This window comes from Grampus griseus, assembly GCF_964374135.1.
Source record: "Grampus griseus genome assembly, chromosome: 8".
Lineage (NCBI taxonomy): Eukaryota > Metazoa > Chordata > Mammalia > Artiodactyla > Delphinidae > Grampus > Grampus griseus.
In genome coordinates this window covers 5,233,007-5,254,537 of record NC_139002.1, presented here as the reverse complement: position 1 = coordinate 5,254,537, position 21,531 = coordinate 5,233,007, and the positions used below count along the sequence as shown (strand labels likewise).

At 51.4% G+C, this 21,531-nt stretch overlaps 1 protein-coding gene across 1 annotated transcript in view; it reads right to left on the bottom strand.

The window, feature by feature from the left end:
• Positions 1–2,344: 2,344 nt before the first annotated feature.
• Positions 2,345–21,531, bottom strand: part of NFRKB (nuclear factor related to kappaB binding protein) — a 36,632-nt gene continuing 17,445 nt past the window's right edge. Inside the window, exons 13-27 of the mRNA XM_082659195.1 lie at positions 21,399–21,464; positions 18,079–18,158; positions 17,926–17,972; positions 14,526–14,586; positions 13,940–14,114; positions 12,765–12,871; positions 12,143–12,266; positions 11,883–11,962; positions 11,569–11,789; positions 11,203–11,470; positions 10,372–10,578; positions 7,638–8,405; positions 4,793–4,899; positions 3,895–4,030; positions 2,345–3,781 (exon numbers count right to left, since the gene is read on the bottom strand). Coding sequence (XP_082515321.1) covers positions 3,656–3,781; positions 3,895–4,030; positions 4,793–4,899; positions 7,638–8,405; positions 10,372–10,578; positions 11,203–11,470; positions 11,569–11,789; positions 11,883–11,962; positions 12,143–12,266; positions 12,765–12,871; positions 13,940–14,114; positions 14,526–14,586; positions 17,926–17,972; positions 18,079–18,158; positions 21,399–21,464 — 2,573 coding nt within the window. The 3' untranslated portion in view covers positions 2,345–3,655. The remainder of the gene's footprint in view (positions 3,782–3,894; positions 4,031–4,792; positions 4,900–7,637; positions 8,406–10,371; positions 10,579–11,202; positions 11,471–11,568; positions 11,790–11,882; positions 11,963–12,142; positions 12,267–12,764; positions 12,872–13,939; positions 14,115–14,525; positions 14,587–17,925; positions 17,973–18,078; positions 18,159–21,398; positions 21,465–21,531) is intronic.

The following is a 21,531-nucleotide window of genomic DNA, read 5'->3' as shown; positions in this document are numbered from 1 at the left end:
ACAAGCAGTTATGTGCACGGTGACTGGTGCCCTAAGGGGTAAGTACAGATACCATGGGAAACGAAGGAGGGGAGGAGAAGGTGTGTGTTTGGGGGGTGCCCTACAGAAAAGCACATTCCAGGAACAGAGAATCCAGGCACAAAGACAGTGAGAGTACGAAAGAACGCGGACGGCTAATCAAGCTCTGTAAACTGATAAAAGTGGGTTAGGGCAAATCTGAAAGGTCATAGGGACCCACAGTGCCATTCATTTGTACAGTATTTCCCAGACCTTAAACTGCCTTCTATCTCGTTTGACTCTCACAACCACCTGTACTGCAAGAACATCAGGGCTCTTCAGAGAACCGGATCAGCCTAAGGCCACACAACCACGAAGTCCTAAAGCCAGCCTTCAAGTAGAACTCAGAGGCCAGCTTCTCTCCCGCTATGCCCTTCGCTACTTCACACCAACATGGCAGGGATCGGCTGTGTGAAGCACGTATGCTCTTTGGAAGGAATGCTGTACTTACACGAAGGGCAACCTCCCACGGTCAGCCAGCATCTCAGGGTCGAAGCCACATCTTAGAGATTAAGCATGAGCTACTTGAAGACACTGCATTTTGAGAAGAGAACCCGGGAGCCCCCTTTCAGGACCCACTTTGGCCTGCCTGCTGAGTAGGAACCCAAATGTTCATTTAGCAAGTCCTGAATGAAGCATGTTCTATCCAGCAAGTTCTACTGTTGGCCATTAATGTAAAACGTGTTCTTGCCTCAGGGACTGGAGATGGGAAGAAGGAACACAGTCGCAGGTTTACTTTCACAGTAAAGATCTCCATTTTAGATTTTTTTTTTTTTTTTTTTTGGTGGTACGCAGGCCTCTCGCTGCTGTGGCCTCTCCCGTCACGGAGCACAGGCTCCAGATGCACAGGCCCAGTGGCCATGGCTCATGGGCCCAGCCGCTCCGCGGCATGTGGGATCCTCCCGGACCGGGGCACGAACCCGCGTCCCCTGCATCGGCAGGCGGACTCTCGACCACTGCGCCACCAGGAAAACCCTCCATTTTAGATTTTTAAAGTGGGGAGGGGACAGAACACTTTAAGGAAATGCAGCGTTTTCTAGACAGTGAGGGGCTGAGGTGTGACGGTCAGATACAAAATATTACAGTTTGTTCTGATGCACCTGACACAGCACTGTTTGGTATACCTTCATGGAAGTGATCAACCCGCATAAATATTCTCAGACGTGGTGACAAAGTACAAACCGATCACAATGCCATTCACCAAATCTAGTCTCAGATACATGGTCTGAATAATTTCACCAGCCTCTGAGCCTCTGAACCAGGTTCTTCTGGAATGGTTCCCCACAAAACACCCACCAGCTACCATGTCTCTACAAGACCCCTGAGGTCTGCACGCAAGGAACCATGCCTGGTGCAAATGCCGGTGGTGTCACCCAAGCAGCTCCGGCAGGGGGTGCCATCCTCTGGGACCCAAGGGCAGGCTGGGCAGGAAGCACCGGGTCACACTTGCCACCGGTATCCTGAAAGTGACCCGCGGGCTAGGATGTAAATATCTGCGGGCACCCAGGAGACAGGCAGAGTCAAGTGACTTCAGCAAATAAGAGTGGAGCTTAGGGTTGAGGCTGAACAAACGATGAAATCATTTGTTAAGTAAATTCAAAAGGGATTTGTTTTAACCAGCAGTAAATGCCAGAGCCAGGATCCCTCAAGTTTCTACCTCTTTCTCGTTTGGAAACCGGCACACGGGCTTTTCGCGTGACATGTGCTCGAGGAAATAATGCCATGCAGACGTGCTCTCCTCCACTCAGGTCAAAAACCAGTCTTTCCTTCCCTGCAGTCTCCGCCTCTCCCCATTACCAATCTTATTTCTGTGCCAGCCTTCTACCACCCACCAAAAGCTCAATCTCACCCCCGCCAATTCACCTCTGCTCTTTATAATCCAGGCTTACCACTCCCGGCTCCGGACGGTCCCCACGTCTCACTAGGACACATCACAGCCACGTCCCCACAGGAAGGCAGCAGAAAGGGCACCTGAATTAAAAGACTGCACTCGCAGCTTGGTTCTCTTTAACTTCAACTCAGGCTTGGATTTTCTCAGTTAGAACACGGATGGTCATGTCTATTTTACCGACCTGCTTTATGAATCAAATGTCTGTGTACCCAGTGAGCCACTCTTTCTCTGCACCATTGCAACTTGCCTGATCACTCAGCTTCCACCCAGCAACCCCTCCAAAGGAGGCCACTCCAATTCTTTGCCCTCCAACTCCACTTCCTCACAGAGACCCCATCAAAGATCATCACTGAATTTCCATGAGTTAGAGACACATTTTTAATAATCTGGATACTTTCAAAAAAGACAGGGAAGTCCTGTCGTTACAGAAAAGCTTCACCACCCAACCCCTGCTCCAATACGAAAGAGGCATACTGTCAATAATCAGTGCTTTTAGTTACATTTTAAAATATTCTGAGTTCTGCCTATAGCTCGATGGAGGCTGAGAACCATGAAGCAGCCAGGAGCAAACGACTGTAAACCCAGACCCACCTCCTCTGTGGCTGGTGCCGCCTCGTGGCTGCACCCACCCCCTACCCCTTCTCCCCACCTCTACTCTGGAGCAGAAGCGAGCAAAGTTCTACTTAATAGGTGACATTTCAGGCTTGAGGCCGTGTGGTCTCTATGACAACTACTCAGTTCTGCCTTCTAACTGAAAGCAGCCATAGGCAGTACATAAATGAATGGGCACGGGCTGTGTTTCAATAAAGCTTTATTTACAAAACTGGGTAGCCAGCCCAAGGGGCATGGCTTGCTGACTCTTGCTCCGGAACAAAGCAAAACGCATCATCTCTGAACTGCAATAAAGCCTGTGCTGCAAAAGCAGCACCTCTGCTGGCGTCTGCCTGCTCTGTCCGCTGGCCCTGGACTCGCGTGGGGACACGCTCGATAAGGGGGTCTAAGTCTGCAGGTGACGGTATGGACCACAGTCAAGATCCTGACAGCCCGTCTTTAAGAGGGGCCGCCAGACTAATCCCATTTCAGGTGGGATCACGTGACCTCACTTCCCATGTTTCTCCCCCACCTCACGGCCTCTCTGTTACCATGCAGAGATCAAGTCAGCCTCCAACTTACTAAGAATCTTGCTCTTCTCTCGTTCTGGTCAAAAGAATAAATAACCAGTTGAGGGGGAGGGGGCGAGCTAAGCCCAGGTTTCTACTTGATAAGGACGTACAAGATGTTCTCTAAAAAAATAAGTTGCATAAAAACGTCTGGACACAGAGCTCCTAACTAAACCACCAGCCACAGAGAAGACCAGAGCTAAATAAACCCCGCACAGCACGAGCCTCGTCTGCCGTCTGCACACCTTCTCGCCATCTGCCCATCCTCAGAGCCTCACCCCAGGAGACAGCTGGGCTTGTGTGGCCACGGCGCGCTCACACGACCCCACCAGAGAAGCTTCTCCTGGACCAGACAGAACAGACCTCGGAACCCCAGCGCACCTGGCGCAGCGCACTCCCCGCCGAGCAGCAGCCGGGCCGCCATGGTCCCTCCGCTGGCCTTTCTCAGGCAGACGTGCCCGGGGGGTGATGCACCACCCGCTCCTCCCTTTCAGCCAGAAAGCCGACCGGGTGTGGCTTTTGCGGCCACCGTCTTCCTCCCTGAGAATCACTGCTGTTCAGGTGCCTGTTTAGGAGATGGGGCCGTGGTCACGACGACCGTGGAGACGGCTTTGGAGGAACCAGAAGCTGTTCCTTGTTGAAGGTGGGACGCGGGGACAGTCTGGATGCGCACCTGTTTGCAGAAAGAGTGTCTGGTCGGCAGACTGCCCGCGGCCCGTCAGCTGAGGACGAGCAGCACGGGGCAGGAGGGCAGCCCGACACGCGCAACGGGTGCCCGGACCTCACCTGTGTGGCCTGACCCTGCTGCTGGAGCTGCTGCAACTGCTGGGCGGTGAGGAAACTAACCGGCTTGTTGCCAGCAATGAGCTTCGTGCCTGCTGGCATGGTGGTGAGGATGATGTTGCGGCCCAGCCCGCCAAGGCTGCGGAGGGGAAGCAGGAGTGAGGCATGGCCGGGCCGGGCCAGCATGAGGCCAGGTCTGGGGCCAGCGGAAAACCCCGGCACTCTGGACTGAAATGGAAACCGGCTGCCGAGACCACCTTTCTTCCAGCTTCTATGCTTCCCGTGTCAGAGAAGAGAGCAAGGCCAAAGGCTCCCAGCGCTTTGGATGAAATGGCCCTGTATCCGCTCCGCGACCAGCAGGAGTAACGGACGGGGCCCTAGCAGGTGTGCACTCCTGACCAGAAGCCCAGCCCTGCCAAGGCAGCCGTCCTGAGAGCAGCAGACTTATCTCCTCATGCCCTCCATCCCCATCTAAGTCAGAGCCACGAGACGCCCAGGCCCCCAGGAGGCCCTCACCTCTGAGCCATCCCAGCCCAGGGCTCAGACATCGAGGCGAGGCCTTCCCTAACGCCCATGCTGGGGACTGCCCCCAGCTGTGTCACGCCCACCACCCCCATCCAGCTCCGCCTGTGTCCTCCCCCTTGCTTTCCCTAGAGCACGTCACCGGCCACACAGTACTTTAACTCACTATTCCTCTCCCCACTCACCCTACAGTATAAGCCTGAAAGCAGCACCAACTTCTGTCTGTTTTAATCACTGCTGTACCCACAGCACCTAAAACAACGCGGGTGCTCGAGACTCACTGCTGAGCACAACGGAGGAGCCCAGGAAACCAGCCGCCTTCCCCTGCATGTCTAGGTGTCCCCCCACGGCCGCCCGCCCAACCCTCCACAGCACTTACTTGGCTCCAAGGTTGCCTTTGATGATGGGGGCTGTGACCACACCCTTGCCCTTCATGGGCTGGCTAATGACAGAGAGCGGAACTGTGATCCGCGTAGGCAGCTTCCCCTAGAGAGAAAAAGCAACTAGGTTTACGGAAGAAAAGACCGCCACGCAGCGTCACCCAGCGCCACCCAACATCACCCAGTGCCACCCAGCTGCCATGAGCCTCCTCTCTCCTGCCTCAGGAAGCAGAGCAGCCGCACGCACCTGCCGTCATCAGGGCAAGACATGTGCCTGAACCACCAAGGAAAGCGTGTGTCCACTTCGGCACAGTATGAGCCTGAGCTCCCAGAGGGGAGGGTCTTACTCATCCACGTACCCCCAACACCGGGGACACAGCCAAGTGGAGGAACTGAGCAAGGACAGAGGCACTCAGGAGTGAATACAGCAGGTGCATAACTGCTGCTCCCCTCGAGCAGGCGCACTGCTGGGGAGCACACAGCAGGACACATTCCCCGAGTGCTCTGCTTCTCCCAGAGGTAAGGGAGGTTAGTCAGCGAACACGAGCAATAAACTCAACCACATGACAAGTCCAACCCACAGCTAATAAGAAGGCCCAGAGGAAGAAAAAAGGAGCTGGAAAGACCTGGTATCTTTGGGATTTCATGATGGCTGGGGTTCGGCCGCTACACTAGCCCATTTGCAGGTTGCCTGGTTTTTAACCCTTGGTTGATGATAAAATTTATACACAGTAGGATCCTGTGTACGTACAACTTTAAAAAAATGATTCAAGAGGGGCAGCTAACAAGATGCAAAGAAAAGGAATCAACATTTCCCACAGGCAAGCTGGTTCTAAAGAAGCCAGGCATTCAGGAGGAAAACTGTATACCAGGGCACCACACTGATCTCCACAGCTGAGCTCAACTGCAGCCCCTTAGAAAGCACGGAAAGATGTCAGTGGGCAAGAGAACACGGCCAGATGGGGCCTCCAAGGGAAACTACTAGGGTTGTATTGTCGTCCTAAGAATCCCTAGTGTTGAGAACAAGACCGCTTCAGACCAGCCGTCCACCAACTTGTGTCCCTCCATGAACTAGCCTACCAGCTGCCTAGACAGACAGACAGGCAGCACCACTCAGTACTTCCTGCCCCACCAAATGCGCTCCGGTTACAGTGACCCTGATTGATGACAACAGGGTAGATACCGCTGGATTCACCTTTCTGTTTCAGAAGGACTCAAGAGAAACAAAAGTGCATCAAGTAAGCACCGTCTCCTCGCTTTCTTATTTTAACTTCTCTGATACGAGAACCCAAACAAACATTTCCTTCAAAGCGACGCTGCACTTCAGGGTTGGCTGGTTGGCTTTACTACCATGTAGGTCCTCCTTCCTCCCACTAATCCTCTGGATTTTATCCAAATTAGTAAGGTTTTACTATATTGCCTGCTTAGAAAAGTAAACTGTATTTTATACCGTCCAGATGCACCCACCATACAGAACAGTGCCCCTTATCTAGAGGTCAAAGAACAAACACATGCACCCAGAAACACACCTGTTGATACGGAAATTTGGTTTATGATAAAGGTAGTACCCTCAAGTTAGTGGGGACGAGGTATACTAGTCATTGATGTTGGAATAATTTGAAAAATATGAGACCTATACCACATGCCATTCACAAAAATATATTTCAAATGGATTTCTCAATTACACTTTTTTTAAACTCTAAAAATATTTTACGAAAATGAGGGCTGACATCTTTATAAGCCTGGAGTAAGAAAGGCACAAGACACGAAACCTAGGAGCCGTAAAAGAAAATGTTGATGGATCTCATCAGATAAAATACCTGCAGAGCAAAAGGCTTCACATGCAAGGTTAAAAATTGACAGACTGGAAGAAAATATTTTCTACACATACAAGAACTAACATGCAGAAGATACAAAGGCTGGTGCCAGCTCACACAATACGAAAAGGCCAAATACCCCAGAAGAAAACTGGCAAAGACTGATTCACCCCTGGAGAGCCCATGCCAACCTCTGGACGAATGGCTGCCCATCCTCACTAACGATCCAGGAAACAGAAAAAGAACTCTCTTTTTACTACTAAGATAGGGACATAAAGTTTAAAAAAACAGGATATCCAGCACGAGGTTAGGGTACGAGGGAAACAGGAAACTAGCTGATCGGGGGAGTGTAGGCTGGTGTGGCCTTTCTGCTAATACAACTGGAGTATCAGAACTTTCAATGTGCACCTCCCCGACCCATGCCAGGAACCTCTGCTCCTGAAATACTGATACATGTTCACATACACAAACATGCACTGTAGCAATGTTTTTAACAAGATACTAAGTATCGTAGGATCTGGAATGAGGCCCAAGACACATTTTTAAATATTTAAATAAAGCAAATCACAGATTGAGGTCTCTCATAGGGATTTTAAAACCACGTAAATATATACGACAATGCCCAGAAAAAGAACTAGGAGGATAAATGCCAAAACACGACGAGTGATGAGCCTCACGAAAGGAGAATCAGAGGTGGTAAGAGGAACTTCATACCTACTCCGTGTACCTCTGCACTGTTTTACTTTTTTTTTTTATAACATCTTTACTGGAGTAGAGTTGCTTCACAACGTTGTGTTAGTTTCTGCTATATAACAAAGTGAATCAGCTATATGCATACGTATATCCCCTGCACTGCTCTACTTTTATGAGAACGTATGCCCATGCTACACTTTTGTAAATTTGTCTCAGAATTAAACAGCAAAGTATTTTAGTAAAGAAGCCTGTTTGGGTCAGAGGAGGAGACAGACTCCCAACAAGAGAAGCTTCCCAAGCAGAAGGGCTGGTCTCCACCACCAATGTTACTCACAGCCTGGGACGTGGAAACAACCGTGGTGCTGACGGGGACCTGCCGCACAGCAGGGGCTCCCGTCCCGATGCTGATGGGGGTGCTGGAAGCCCCAGAAGCCACGGCCACAGTCTTGGACACGGCAGCATTCACACTGGGCAAGGACACCGCGGACGTATGGACAGTTCCAGACCCACTGGCCACGGAGGACCCTTGCTTGGCATGGGCTGCGACCGTGATGGTCGGGCCTGCTTTGGGGGGCATCACCCCCAGGCCCTGCACGATGCGGATGGTGGCGGCTGGTTTGGCTTCAGATGAGGCCACTGTGTTTTTCCCCTTCTGGTCAGCCACACTCACGCCAAGCGCTGGCATTAAGCGAAAAGCTGAACTCGAGGCTTCTGTTGGCTTGAGGTCAGGAGTCACTTTGACCACGGTGGTCCCTGGTGGAGTGGATGAGGGGGCACTGGCTGGACTGGCCTTGGCAGGGCTGTCAGCTGCGTGGACTGGGTTGGAAGTGACGTGTAAGGTAGCGGAGATGCCTTTGCCTGTGGGGCCGCTGCCTGTCCCAAAGAGGTCCTGGGTCAGTTTGACTGTGGTGACCTGGGACTTGGCCAACGTGGCCATCATGTCTGGAGTGATCCGCAGAACAGTCTGGCCTTTGGCGTCCGTGGTGATGGAGGAGGGCGGTAGCCGCAGCACGTCCTTGCCCTGGATACGGAAGTTAGTGGCTGTGAGTGGGATGCTGCTGCCCGTCTGGGGCTTCACGCCGAGCTGCCCAGTGATTGCCACCTGGAGGGGAAGAACAGCACTGACAAAGGCGTTCGCGAGGCTGAGCTGCTTCCAGAGCGTGACTGGGGGAACCTCCACTGCGGGAAATGTGGGTCTCATGTATTTTTCTAACTTTCTATTTTGAAAAATGGAAGACATTCGCCAAAGCAGAAAACAGTCTAACAAATCCATGCACCCATCACACAATTTCAAAAGTTATCACTTGGCCAATTTTATCTATCTTACCCCACTCTTCAGGGAGCTGGGGTGGGGAGAGGGAGGAGTTGGAATATTTTAAAGTAAACCAATAAGTATCATTTTGCTGATCAACACATTCGTCCCTGGGTATCCAGGGCTGCTCAAGTCCCTGACATAAAATGGCACAGAACAGTCGGCCCTCCGTACCTGCGGGTTCAAAACCAAAATTCCGTCAGTGGTTGGTTGAACCCGTGGAGGCAGAACCCAAGGGAAGAGAGGGCCGACTGGACTTCTACATGTCTCTAACCTAGAAGAGAACTTCTAAATGTAAAAGTAATCCCCTATCATCACCACATAATCACCTGTAAATATTATAACACACACTAGCATTTCCCCTACAGTCTCAAAAACGCCTCACTGTTGTGCCGACCTCCACTTTGAGGCAGCAGCAGGGCCCGGCACTAAAGGGCATGAGCCCCGGGGCCAGACTTCCCAGGTTCACATACCAACTCCTACCTACGGCCAATGTCCACGTGCAACAGGTGCGATCCTTCCAGGCGGGGGACTCTGTGTCTCGTGAGCCGTCCCCCCTCTACTGGGCCACTCATGCCATTGGTCGAGTTCACTCACTATCCATGTCCACTGAGTGGTCACTTCTCAGGCCTCGTCTCACTGCCCTTCACACGCCTGGTGCTGCTACGGACTTCGTGAGCACACTTTCCTCTCAGCCTGTCCCAGTCTCCACACCACAGTGTTTCCTTCTGTTTCAGTGAATGATAGTACCGCCCACCCAGTCACTCAAGCCAAGAGCCACAGGGTCATTCCTGACCCTGTCCTCAAACCACCAGGAAATCACACTGCTCTACCGCCAGGCCCTTGCTCGAAGCCCAGCCCACCGCCCACCTGCACGGCTGCGACTCCCTCCCAACCGGCTTCCCTGCTTCCGCCCTTGGCCCCTAAAGTCCATTCCACACAAAAGCAGCGGCATGGACTGCAGATTTCTTTAAATGTAAACTAGGTCAAGCCATCCTGGCTCACAATCTTCCGATGGCTCCCATCACATTTAAATTAAAAGCAAAGTCTGACGTGACTTAACCACTGGCAACCTCGCCTTCTAACACCTCGCACTTGCTCACGGAGCCTCCAACAGCGTTCCTGTCGTTCCTCAAACATTCCCAACTCGAGGCCTTTTCACGTGCTGTTCCCATGCCTGGGATGCCTGACCCCGGACAAGCACGGTTCCGCACACTCTCCAGCCTCGCTCCCCACTCTCACAAGCCTTCTCTCTAGAGAGGTGTTCTCTACGACACTAGGAGCCTCAGGAAGGCAGGGGCCTGGTCTGGGTGATGCACAGACTCAGCCCCCAACACCCTGCACAGTGGCCGGCACACAAAAAGCACCCAATAAACATCTGATGAAAAAAATAACGTTGCTTCATCATTAGTGGTCCCATTTCTTCAACAGTAAAACAGGGATAACAAAAGTGCCTGCCCTGTGGTGTTATGAGAATGACATTCAAGTTATTCTATAGGGTTTTAGCTAAGTAAATTCATGAAGAGTCTACTCCAAATCAAGAAACTCAGTTACTTAATGCTGAATTACATGGACAGAAACAGAGGAAAAAAAAAAGACCTCTTTGGCACCTACCAAGCTTGCACTGCCCTTGCTGGAAACTCACGCTTGAAATACCTACGAACTAAGGATCAAAGGTCACAAGCCACTAAGATCTCCAACTATCCTTTGATTCTAGACAAAGGAGTCAGACCCACCCGGACAGCCGTGCACCTACCTGCTTGATAATGTTCTGTCCTGTGACGTTCTGAATGACGGCAGTCGCGGGGGTGCTTGGAGCAGAGCCCCCAGGAGAACTGGTGGCCGGCTTGCTCGCAGGGTTGACTGTGGCAGGGAGACTTGTCACCGTGAGCCCCGCCGGCCCCGGTCGCTGCACAGTGGCCGCCGCAGTCTGAGCTTTGACTGGAACGGTGGCCATTACTGTCTAGTTCAGGGCAGGAGGGCAAGAGCTTAATTAGACACTAAGCCGCAGACCAGCACGTGGAGTGGTCTCCACCTGTCACCACCCAGGAAGCGTTCCTGTAAGAGGGCTTCTAATCTAACAATGCCGAGGGCGCACTACCCTCTAAAATGAACAGTGCGGAGTTCTTACCCTTAGGCAGAACATCTTAACTTTCAGGAATACTTTCTCATTTAACATCTCACTTCACCCCTACACACTGAGGGCAAACGTTATACCCCTTTTACAGCAGAGGGACCTGAGGCAGGAGACCCCTGTCTAAAGCACAGCAGTTAGTGGCCTGGCTAAGCCCAGAGGCACAAGGGAAGGAGCCTGGGACCTAGAATCACAGGCCCGGATTTACATCCCACCTCTGTCTACCAGGGTCCTGATGTCACAATCCTGCGTAAATCACTAAACTTCCCAAAGTTCTGATTCCCGACACACATTCAATAAAACAAAACTGATAACTTGCTTACAAGGCTTTGAACGTTAAATGAGCTGTTGTGATAAACATCATCGTCAGCAGCAGTAACCTGGGTCCTGGGTCCTGACCCAGACTGCCTGGCAGACTCATCACCCCGGCCCCTGGGCCCCGTCCCTCCTTACCTGGGGCCCGCCTTTGGCCTGCACAGCCGTGGCCGGCACGCGAATCTGTGGTCCTGCTGTCATCTGTGGCAGCGTCGGTGCCGGCCCCGCTGACTGAGTCGCAGCAGGAAGGCTGGGCTGGGCCACCACCCGCACTTGGGGGAGTCCAGCCGAGCCGGAGTGGCTCACGACACGGGCAGCAGCCTGAGAACTCGGTGGAGTCTGGCTGGACGCCGGGGAGAGCATGGTTCCCAACTGCGGCATCGTTGGCGAAGACACGAGAAGAACACTGTAAAGAACACACAGGGAAACAACACAGACAACTTAGGACACAGATTCAAAAGAACCCTGGAAGGAGAAAGCTGGAGAGGAAATGGAAGTGCTCACCCCGAAGTGGATTTCACGGGTTCCGAGACAGTCGTGGGGCCACTTTTGTTCACTGACGGCACAGGCGGGGGGGATATGGGCGTGGCGGGCAGAGCAGGAGTGGTGGGGGTCACAGGCGTGACTGGGGTGGGGGGCATGCTGGAGTCGCTGAGGCTCAGCTGGCTCTGCTCAGAAGGGCCAGCGCCGAGGACCTTCACCGAACCCTCCTTGCTGCTGGACTTCTGCACAAGGACGGGGAGCGCACGGACGCGGGCGTGAGCAAGGCCCACGGGGATGCCACAGCCCCTCTGCCGCCATCCCGTGAGGTCACTTACCACCTTGGATGGGGGCTTGGGTTTTTGCTGAAGAGCTTTCCTGGCTTTAGCTGCAGCTGCTTGGGCCTGGTGGATCCGCTCTGTGGACAAGAGTGGGAAGCTTCAGCAACAGCTTACCCTCAGCACAGTGTGGAGAGTGGTCCTACCAAGAGCCAGGGCGCTAAACCGCCTCTACAGCTCTGTCCTGCCCGCATGCCAATGAGAAGGAGTGGAGCTGGGGCAGGAGGGCAGAGGCAGCCCTCAGCTGGCTGGGCACACACCGAACTCTTCCTCGCTCCGGTCCCGATGCAGGTAGATCCACAACTTCCGTCCGATGTCGTACTTCACACACGGGTCCTTCTCGTAATGCAGCCGATCCAGGGCACCACTCACCACTGTATTCACCTGAGACCCAGGACAAAGAGGAGGAAGGACCACGCAGGCTCAGACTCGGGGAAAATCCCTGGGTGAGAGGCACAGCCAACACACACATCCCACCTCCCAATGGCTAACCCCATCACTCGGCGAAACAAGAAACTACGAGTCCTGAGAGATGGAGGTGCTGTGCCCCGAAGATGGTGAGCTGAGAGAAGGAGAGCCTCGCCAATGGCAAGGTCGAGGGGCAGCACTGCTCTCCTTTCTCAAGACGGCCTCCTTTCCTCTCCATCAGTTTTTTTTTTTTTTTTTGGCTGCGCCGCACGGCTTGCAGGATCTTAGGTCCCCGATCAGGGACTGAACCTGGACCCTCAGCAGTGAAAGTGCCGGGTCCTAACCACTGGACCACCAGGGAATTCCCCATCAGTTTTTTTAAATTTTATTTTTACGTTATTCTATCTTGTATCTCCTTGTAAGCTCCCTTAAATCCATCCTGGAACAAAACACGAGCAGCCCTTCCTCTCCTACCTGAGTGCTGGTGACGTCTGGAGCCAGGAACTGGGAGTCCTTGAGCAGCTCGCAGATCTCCGCCCGCGTGCCCTCCCCGTTGGGCAGCCGGGCCGCCGCGTCGCGAACTGACACCAGAAACAGCAAAGTCCGAGCGTCAGCAGGGCTCCCCGGGAGAGCTGTCCCCCAACTGCTGACCAGCAGCAGGTGGACATGGCCCTCTGCAGGCAGCTTCTTCCACACCCTTCACACTTTCAGCCAAGGCTGAAGACCCAGGATCCCTGAGAGTTCAGTGCGTCCAGGAACTCAGGCAGAAAAAAGTTACAACTGTAACTGAAATTCAGCATTTCCCTCCATTGTGAACCAAGGCTGGCATAACCTTTGTTGGCATATGTTGCCAACCATATGATGGCAGTGCCATGATGCTGTAATGGAAATCAGACGTTTTCTTATCACAGCACAGCTGCTGCGGACAACCCAAAATATTATTTCCACTCATCACTAGCTGGGAACTAGAGGAGTCAGAAGACCTGCCACTAGATCTTGTCATTTTTTTTTTTTTTTTTTTTGCAGTACGCGGCCTCTCACTGTTGTGGCCTCTCCCGTTGCGGAGCACAGGCTCCAGACGCGCAGGCTCAGCGGCCATGGCTCACGGGCCCAGCCGCTCCGCGGCATGTGGGATCTTCCCGGACCGGGGCACGAACCTGCGTCCCCTGCATCGGCAGGCGGACTCTCAACCACTGCGCCACCAGGGAAGCCCAAAAACATACATTTCTGCTCCATAAATCTGTTTTAATATTCTGATAACAATTTCAATATGACTGGTTTCTTTTGTAACTCTGTGCATCTTATTTTAGGCATTTAAAAACTTAATTCTGAGAAGGGGTCCAGAGTTTACCAGACTGCCAGCAATCTGTGGCACAAAAAAGGTTAAAAACCTCACCTTTGTAGGAATCCTAGCCTGGAGGAAGCAAATTCCGACACCTAAGCTAACTGTTTAGCAGCCTGTGAACAGTTCCTGAAGGAAGGTAAACATGAGCCCAGACCCCAGGGAGGAAACACGGATTCTGTGTAGATCTCTGGGGCAGAATCCCTCCTTCCGCGTCCCAAACTGCAAAGCTTCCTGAAGCTACGCTGACCCTCCAGCCTTTGCAATGGGGGCGGGGCGGGGGGGGGAAGCAGACGGAGGCACGCACCCAGGGACAGGATAGTGACGTAGGCGGGACGGTCGGAGCGCAGCAGGGAGTGTTCCCGCGCCTTGTTGAGCGACGTCTCCTTGTCGAACACGCCCTTCACGGGCCCCACCACGGACTCGAAGCCATGCATGCGGAAGGTGAATGCCTTGTGGGGCTGGCTGTACCGGTAACGCTCCTGCCAAAAGAAGGGACGAGGCTCCTGAGTCAGTCACGGGGGCTCTCTCTAGCCACCCCGTGCAGGAGGGGGTCGGCCCGGAGACATTAAAGCAAAAAGCAAACAGGCTATTCCACTAGGAACACTGAGCCGACCACAGCGGGAGAAGGATTGTCCCCAAACGCCAGTCACTAGCGAACAGATCAGGAGGTAAATGTGTTGTCTTGTATCTGAAGAAAAACCACCTGACCATTTTTCGTTCCCTTCGTCACACCAGCTCTGCCCCCAAAAGCAATCCCAACCCACGGAATAGCAAGGTTAAGGGTGTGAGTTGCTTCCAAGATTTGGACTCAAGGACAGTCAGGCTCAGAGCTTCTCACCTCATGGCCTCACAGATACAGAGATTTACACCGGGTTCCAGCTTTTTCTTACCTGCTCCTGAAAAACTCGCTTCTCCTCTCCCGTGCTGGGCCGCACCACATAGTCAGTTCTTCTGGAACACAAAGACCTTTGGGTCCATCACCCCTTCTCCAGCACCCCAAACCACTGGGTCCATCATCCCCTCTCCAGCACCCAGAACCACATCCTTTGCAACACGAGTGCTCTATTTGTTCATTAGTGCTCTTATCTTGCAAAGGTCAGAAGTCCACTTTCCAAATCCTGCCAAGTAGCTCCTGTTGGTATTTGCAAAATTACTTGATTCTTAGAAGTCCAGAAAGGTACTGGGTAGGTGGGAAAGAAACTGACGTCGTGTTTTACCTACTGTTTTCAGTACTGTTGCTAAGTAAGCCTAATCTAAAAGTAACAAAGAATTCAGCTTTAGAGGAACAAAGGACTTCAAATTTGTACGATGGCAAGGGTGGTTTTTCTGCTTCCTAGGCAAAAGTACCAAGTAAGTGAGATCAGGGAATTCCCTGGCGGTTCAGTGGTTAGGACTCCGCATTTTTCAATGTCGGGGCCTGGGTTTGATCCCTGGTTGGCGAACTAGGCTCCCATAAGCCACGCAGTGCAGCCAAAAACAAAAAGAAAAGAAAAAAGAAATTGAGTTTTATTATGTAAGGCAATGGTTCTGCCACTTTCAGGTTGGTCCTGAGTGCTGGTGTTCAGGAATCTAACTAAAGAGCTATACAACAGCATCAAAGCAATAAAACTCTTAGAATACGTTTAACCAAGGAGGTGGAAGATCTCTACACTGAAAACTACAAGACTTTGATTAAAGAAACTGAAGAAGACACAAGTAAAAAGATACTCTATGTTCAAGGATTGGAAGAATACTGTTAAAATGCCCATATCACCCAAAGTTATCTATAGATTAATGAAATCCCTATGAAAATTCCAATGACTTTTTTCACAGAAATAGAAGAAAACAATCCTAAAATTTGTATGGAACCACAAAAGACCCCGAACAGCCAAAGCAAACCTGAGAAAGAACAAAGCTGGAAACATCACACTTGCTGATTTCAAACTATGTTACAAAGTCACAGTAATCAAAATAGTATGGTACTCTCATAAAAATAGAAACATAAACCAGTGGGACAGAACTGAGAGCCAAGAAATAAACCACTGCATATATGGTCAACTAATACTTGGCAAATGGAGCCAAGAATACTCAATGAGGAAAGAACAGCCTCTTCAATAAACAATGCTGGGAAAACTGGACAACCACAAGCAAAAGAATGAAACTGGGCCCCTACCTTAAACCATTCACAAAAATTAACTTGAAATGGATTACACTTCAACGTAACACCTGAAACTAAACCTCCTAGAAGAAAATATCGGGAAGAAGCTCCTGCACAATGATCTTGGCAATGATTTTTTGGAGATGACACCAAAAGCACAAGCAACAAAAGCAAAAATAAACAAGTAGGACTACCTCAAAGAAAAGCTTCTGTACAGGGGCCTTCTCTGGTGACACAGTGGCTAAGAATTCACCTGCCAATGCAGGGGACATGGATTCAAGCCCTGGTCCAGGAAGATCCCACATGCCTCGGGGCAGCTAAGCCCATGCGTCACAACTACTGAGCCTGCGCTCTAGAGCCTGCAAGCCACAACACTGAGCCTGTGTGCCACAACTACTGAAGCCCGTGGGCCTAGAGCCCGTGCTCCACAACAAGAGAAGCCACCGCAACGAGAAGCCTGTGCACCGCAACAAAGAGTAGCCCCCACTCGCCGCAACTAGAGAAAGCCTGTGCACAACAATGAAGACCCAACGCAGCCAAAAATTAAATAAATTTATTTTTTAAAAAAAGCTTCTATGCAAAGAAAACCATCAACAAAATGAAAAGGCAACCTACAGAATAGCAGAAAATATTTGCAAAACATACATGTAAGAGGTTAATATCCAAAATATTTAAGGAACTCCTACAACTCAAAAGCAAACTACCCAAATAATCCAATTAAAAAACGGGCAAAGGACCTGAACAGACATTTTTCTAAAGATACACAAATGACCAACAGGTACACGAAAAGGTGCTCAACATCACTAATCATCAAGGAAATACAAATCAAAACCACAATGAAATATCACTTCACATCCACTGGAGTACCTATTACCAGAAAGACAAGAAATAACAAGTGTTGGCGAGGATGCAGAGAAAAGGAAACCCTTGTGCACTACGGTGGGAATGCAAACTGGTGTAGCCGTTAGGGAAAGTAGTATGGACGTTCCTCAGAAAACTGAAAACAGAACTACCACATGATCCAGCAATCTTACCTCTGGGAATATTTCCAAAGGAAATGAAACCACTATCTCAAAGAGATATCTGTACCCCCATATTCACTACATTATTTACAATAGCCAAGACATGGAAACAACTGTGAGAGATAAGTGTCCACCAATGGATGAATGGATAAACAAAATGTGTGTGTGTACACACACACACACACACACACACACACACAGCGGAATGTTATTCAGTCATTAAAAAATGTAGGAAATTCTGCCATTTGCAACAACATGGATGGATCTAGAGGGTATTATGCTTAGTGAAATAAGTCAGTGAAAGACAAACACTGTATGATCTCACTTACACATGGAACCTAAAAGAAGCGTAACTCACAGAAACAGAGCCTAGAATGGCAGTTACCAGGGGATGGGGGAAATGGGGAGACACTGGTTAAAGTTATAGAAAGTTCTACGGATCTAACAAATAGCATGGTGACTACAGTCAACAATACTGCATCATATACTTGAATGTTGCTAAGAAAGATCTTAAATGTTTTCACTACAAAAAAAGAACTGGTAATTATGTAAGGTGACGGATGGGTTAACTACCCTTACTGTGGTAATCACTTCACTATATATATGTACATATATGTGTGTGTGTATATATATATATAAATAAAATCAATACACCGTACACCTTAAACTTACACCATGCTTTGTCAATTATATCTCTACAAAGCTGGGGAGAAAGAAAAGGGACCATGACAGACTGGAAACAGTCACATGAGAGATACAAAGGCTCAGGACGAGGTCGAGACCTAAATCCCAGCCTGGGTCCTGTCACTTACCCTCACACCTCCCTTTCTTTGTAGGTAAAATGAGGAAGATGGGCTGGATAGCCCATTCTCCAGCGGGAACTGAAGGGGGGACCGGGGAAAAGCATGCACCTACAGGTGGATCCCACCTCCTCAGAGACTCATGGGGAAAACAGTTCCACTGCTGGGAGCGTGCTGCCTCTTAGCGAGGCTGAGGCAGATAAGGACCAGTGGATCCCGGCATCTCAAGCCCACTCTGGCTCTAACATACAAGGATGTGTCAGCACAACCAGGGCAGTACTGAGATGATGCTTTCTTGGGGCACCATCCTCCGTTAGGGTACTATACTCACACCCGAGGAACAGGCGTTGTGGCATCTGAGCTGTCTTCATTTTCTTGCTGGAGAAAAGGAAAGCAGTAACAGGTAAATGGACTGAAGGATTTTGGCTAACTCAGGGTTCTGGAAGCCCAGCACGAGAAAGCTGGTAGTTCTCAACAACCATACCTTACAGAAGGCCTGGTCTTTAGTTTCCAGCCACAGCTGGAAGAGTGCAGCTAACTCCTTTTCATTATCTTGGGACTGGCCTATTAGAACAAAAAGGCAAAAAATAGTAATATGATCTAAGGATATGACCTAAGGATGCCACTTCCTCCTTACTTGCTGTATCTACATCTGGACCTACAGCGATGGTCCTGTACACAGAATACCCCTCTGCCTGGACATCCACAGGCAGAATGAAACTGGACCCCTGTCTGACACCACTCACAGAAATTACCTTGAAATTAACTGGAAGGGATTAAACACTCACCTTGCTGGATTAACTTGAAGGGTCCGGATGGACATCCGTATGGACAGTCCAGCCAGCACCCTAACTCCTCAGTCACGTGACCTCAGGGCCTCCTCCCCCGACTCCAGCCTCTCATTCCCACTATCACAACTGGACCTTGTCATTCCCCCAAATGGGACTCTTCAAAATGCCTAATCCAGTTTCTCAACCCTGGCTACGCCTAAGAATCACCTGGAAACTTTTAAAAATGCCAAGGCTTGGGCCCCACTCAACCAATCAATCAGAACCCCTGTGGGTAAGGCCCAGGTACCAGCGTTTTTAAAAAGCTTCCCAACTGGCGGCAGCACACGGCCAGGACTGGGAACCTTCAACTAACCCCGCATCCTGCTCTCTGGCCGCAGCTGCCTCCCCTCCCCTCCCCTCCCCGCTGTCTACCCTCGCCCACCAAAACGTTACCTGGACTCCACCGCACTGCTGGTCCAGACATCCCACTTTCCGGCCCCCTCAGCCCCTCCCTTCACACTTCCCCCACTCGGCGAGGGCCCACGCCCGTCACTTCAACGACAAGCCGAGCAACACAGCAATACCTAACACCTGTCCCTTCCATCTCTGCATCACTTCCGTCGAGCAAAGCTCACGTCCTAAACCAGCCATACTCTCCACTCGGGCAGCTGCCGGCTGCCAGAGACAAGGCCCAGAGACAGGCAGAGAACACCTCTATCAATGAGCGGACAGCCACCGTCACTGGCCCTCAATCTGCCCGCGAGCCCCGCACTAGCCGGCCTCCCTGCCCGCTGGACAGCAACTGCCCCCCCTTCTCCACCACCCTTCCCGCGCACAGCAGGCCTCCCACCTCCCACAGGAAGGCCACAGACCCATCCCCTCAACTCCCCACGGCGCGACCCAGCAGCCACGGCTCCTCCTCCACCCGGACAGATGTGCTGCCTCCTGCCACCTGAGGCCGGCCCCTGCCCCCAGGAATTCACCCTATGACAGGTGTCCCCTCCTCTCCTGTCCCTCTCCACCGACACTTAAGTCCTCTCCTGGCCACGAGCCCCGCTTCCTCTGCTCCCCTCCGCCACCAAACCTCTAGAAAGCGCTGTCCACACTCACTGTCCCTTTAACCAGGGGGACTGGGAAACGTTTTCCTGCCTGCAGGAAAGGGGGCCTGATCGGTAGCACGTGCAGACCTCTGCGGTGTACGTGAAGGTCAGCAAACCACTTCTGGAAACACAGTTTTGTGGTCATTTGTTTACACCCTGTCTCTGGCTGCTGTGCACAGGGCAGAGTTGAGTAGCCACAGCAGAAAGCATCTGCCCCACAGGCCTGAGACACTTATTACCTGGTCCTATTAGGGCAGCCTCCCCCGGCCGATCCTCCGCCACCAGCCGGACAGGCGGGAAGAGCTGCAGCCAGCCTCATGAGTGGCCTCAGCTCACCTCTGCCCGCAACCGGCATCACCCCACTAAGGAATCACTCCTCCAAGGGAGCCATCATTTCTTTCATGTCCACAAATCCAGTCTTGACCTTCCTGAACCTTAGGAACAATGAAGGTTAATGACCACTCCCCACCTCCTGACTCTCGGACCTCACAGCTTCCGCCTGACTCTGCGGTCACTGCCTCTCCCGTGTCCCCACTCAGCCTCCGCCACCTCGGAGCTTATCAAGGCTTAGCCCCAGGCCCTCTTTCCTCCTCATTCTCCCCATGCCTTTGACTTCGCTTACTGCACATGTGCCCACAGCTTTCTACCCTGACTGTGGGTCTGGACTCTAAACCCACTGCCTACTTAACATGTCCATTTCAACACCCCAAAGGCAGCTCAAGGCAGCATGTGCACAACTACACTCACGCGCCTCACCCTCACCCAGGCCTGGACGTCCTCCCCAGCTGCCTACGTCGATGGCGGACCCCCATCCGCCAGGTACAAATCTAGCAGAGGTGACACCTGACTGCCCTCTTCCTTCACTCGCCACACCCAACCCACAACCACATCCTCCGGCTTTTACCACCTAAAGCTCCCAAATTCATGCATCCTCTCTACCCAGGTGCAACATCCTCTATGAGCAGGCCTGTGTGATCTCCGCGGGAACCATCCCTGAGTCACTGACCCACACGGCTCCCCCCATGGGGAGCCGCCTCCCTCCGCCTGCCTGGCTCATCCCTAGTCGTTGTTAAGACCGCTGCTCAAATGACCTTCCCCAAGAAGGCCCTCCCGGACTCCACACGCATGCCACACCCATGCCTCCTTACAAACGCCCACCCCTACCGGCACTTTTCCCTTACAGAATGGCTAAGTTTGTCATTTCATTCGAATGAGTATTTGTTCCCCAAACAAATTCCACGAGGGGAGCACGCTGTCTACCTCACAAACCACTACCTCACCCCCGGCACCTAACAGTGCCTGACACCTAGAAGGTTAATCCATGTTGCAAGCAATGAACGCATCCACTACTTCCACAACCTTCTCTCCATGTTTCTCTTCATAGACCACTGGACAGAGTGGAGAAAGGTTTGTCCATTTCCACAGGAAATCAACACTGAATCTTCCTCTCATAACCAAGTTATTTCAGGTACACGTTACTACAACTTACACAGTAAGTGGAACTTCACAAATTTATAAGAAAAAGAACCTGTTCTTTAGAAGTAGCTTACTGAGGGCTGCCCAACACGTTATCCTCAATAGCAAAACCCATTTTAGGAAAGAAAAACAATCATATTACTAGAAATTAACCTAAAACCACAGATATGGTTGACATAAATGAAGGTGCTATTGTAAAACATCCCAGAGATTTTAATTCAGCCAGCCCCAGAGTGCAGCGGAACTGAAGGGCAAATGCCACCGCAGCCAACTCCAACGGGGGTGAACTCAGACCCTGAGAATTTCTAGAAGGACTCTTTTATTTGAGCAAAATAAGGTTTAATATTGCCTTTTTCAACATTCTCCTGGCACACACTGACTGGAAGGCACAAGAAGCTCGGGGAGAAAACAAGAGAAAGAGAACCTACTATGACAGGTAGGTGACGTGCATTACTCACCAAGCAACTTCCACTGCTGGGTTTTCTCTTTGAAGCCAACAAATGGAGAGAAGCTGGAAGGTACAGCTGCAAGAAATGGATCCCATGAACAAGCCACACAGGTCAGAGAGATTACTAAACTCAGAATAACTGC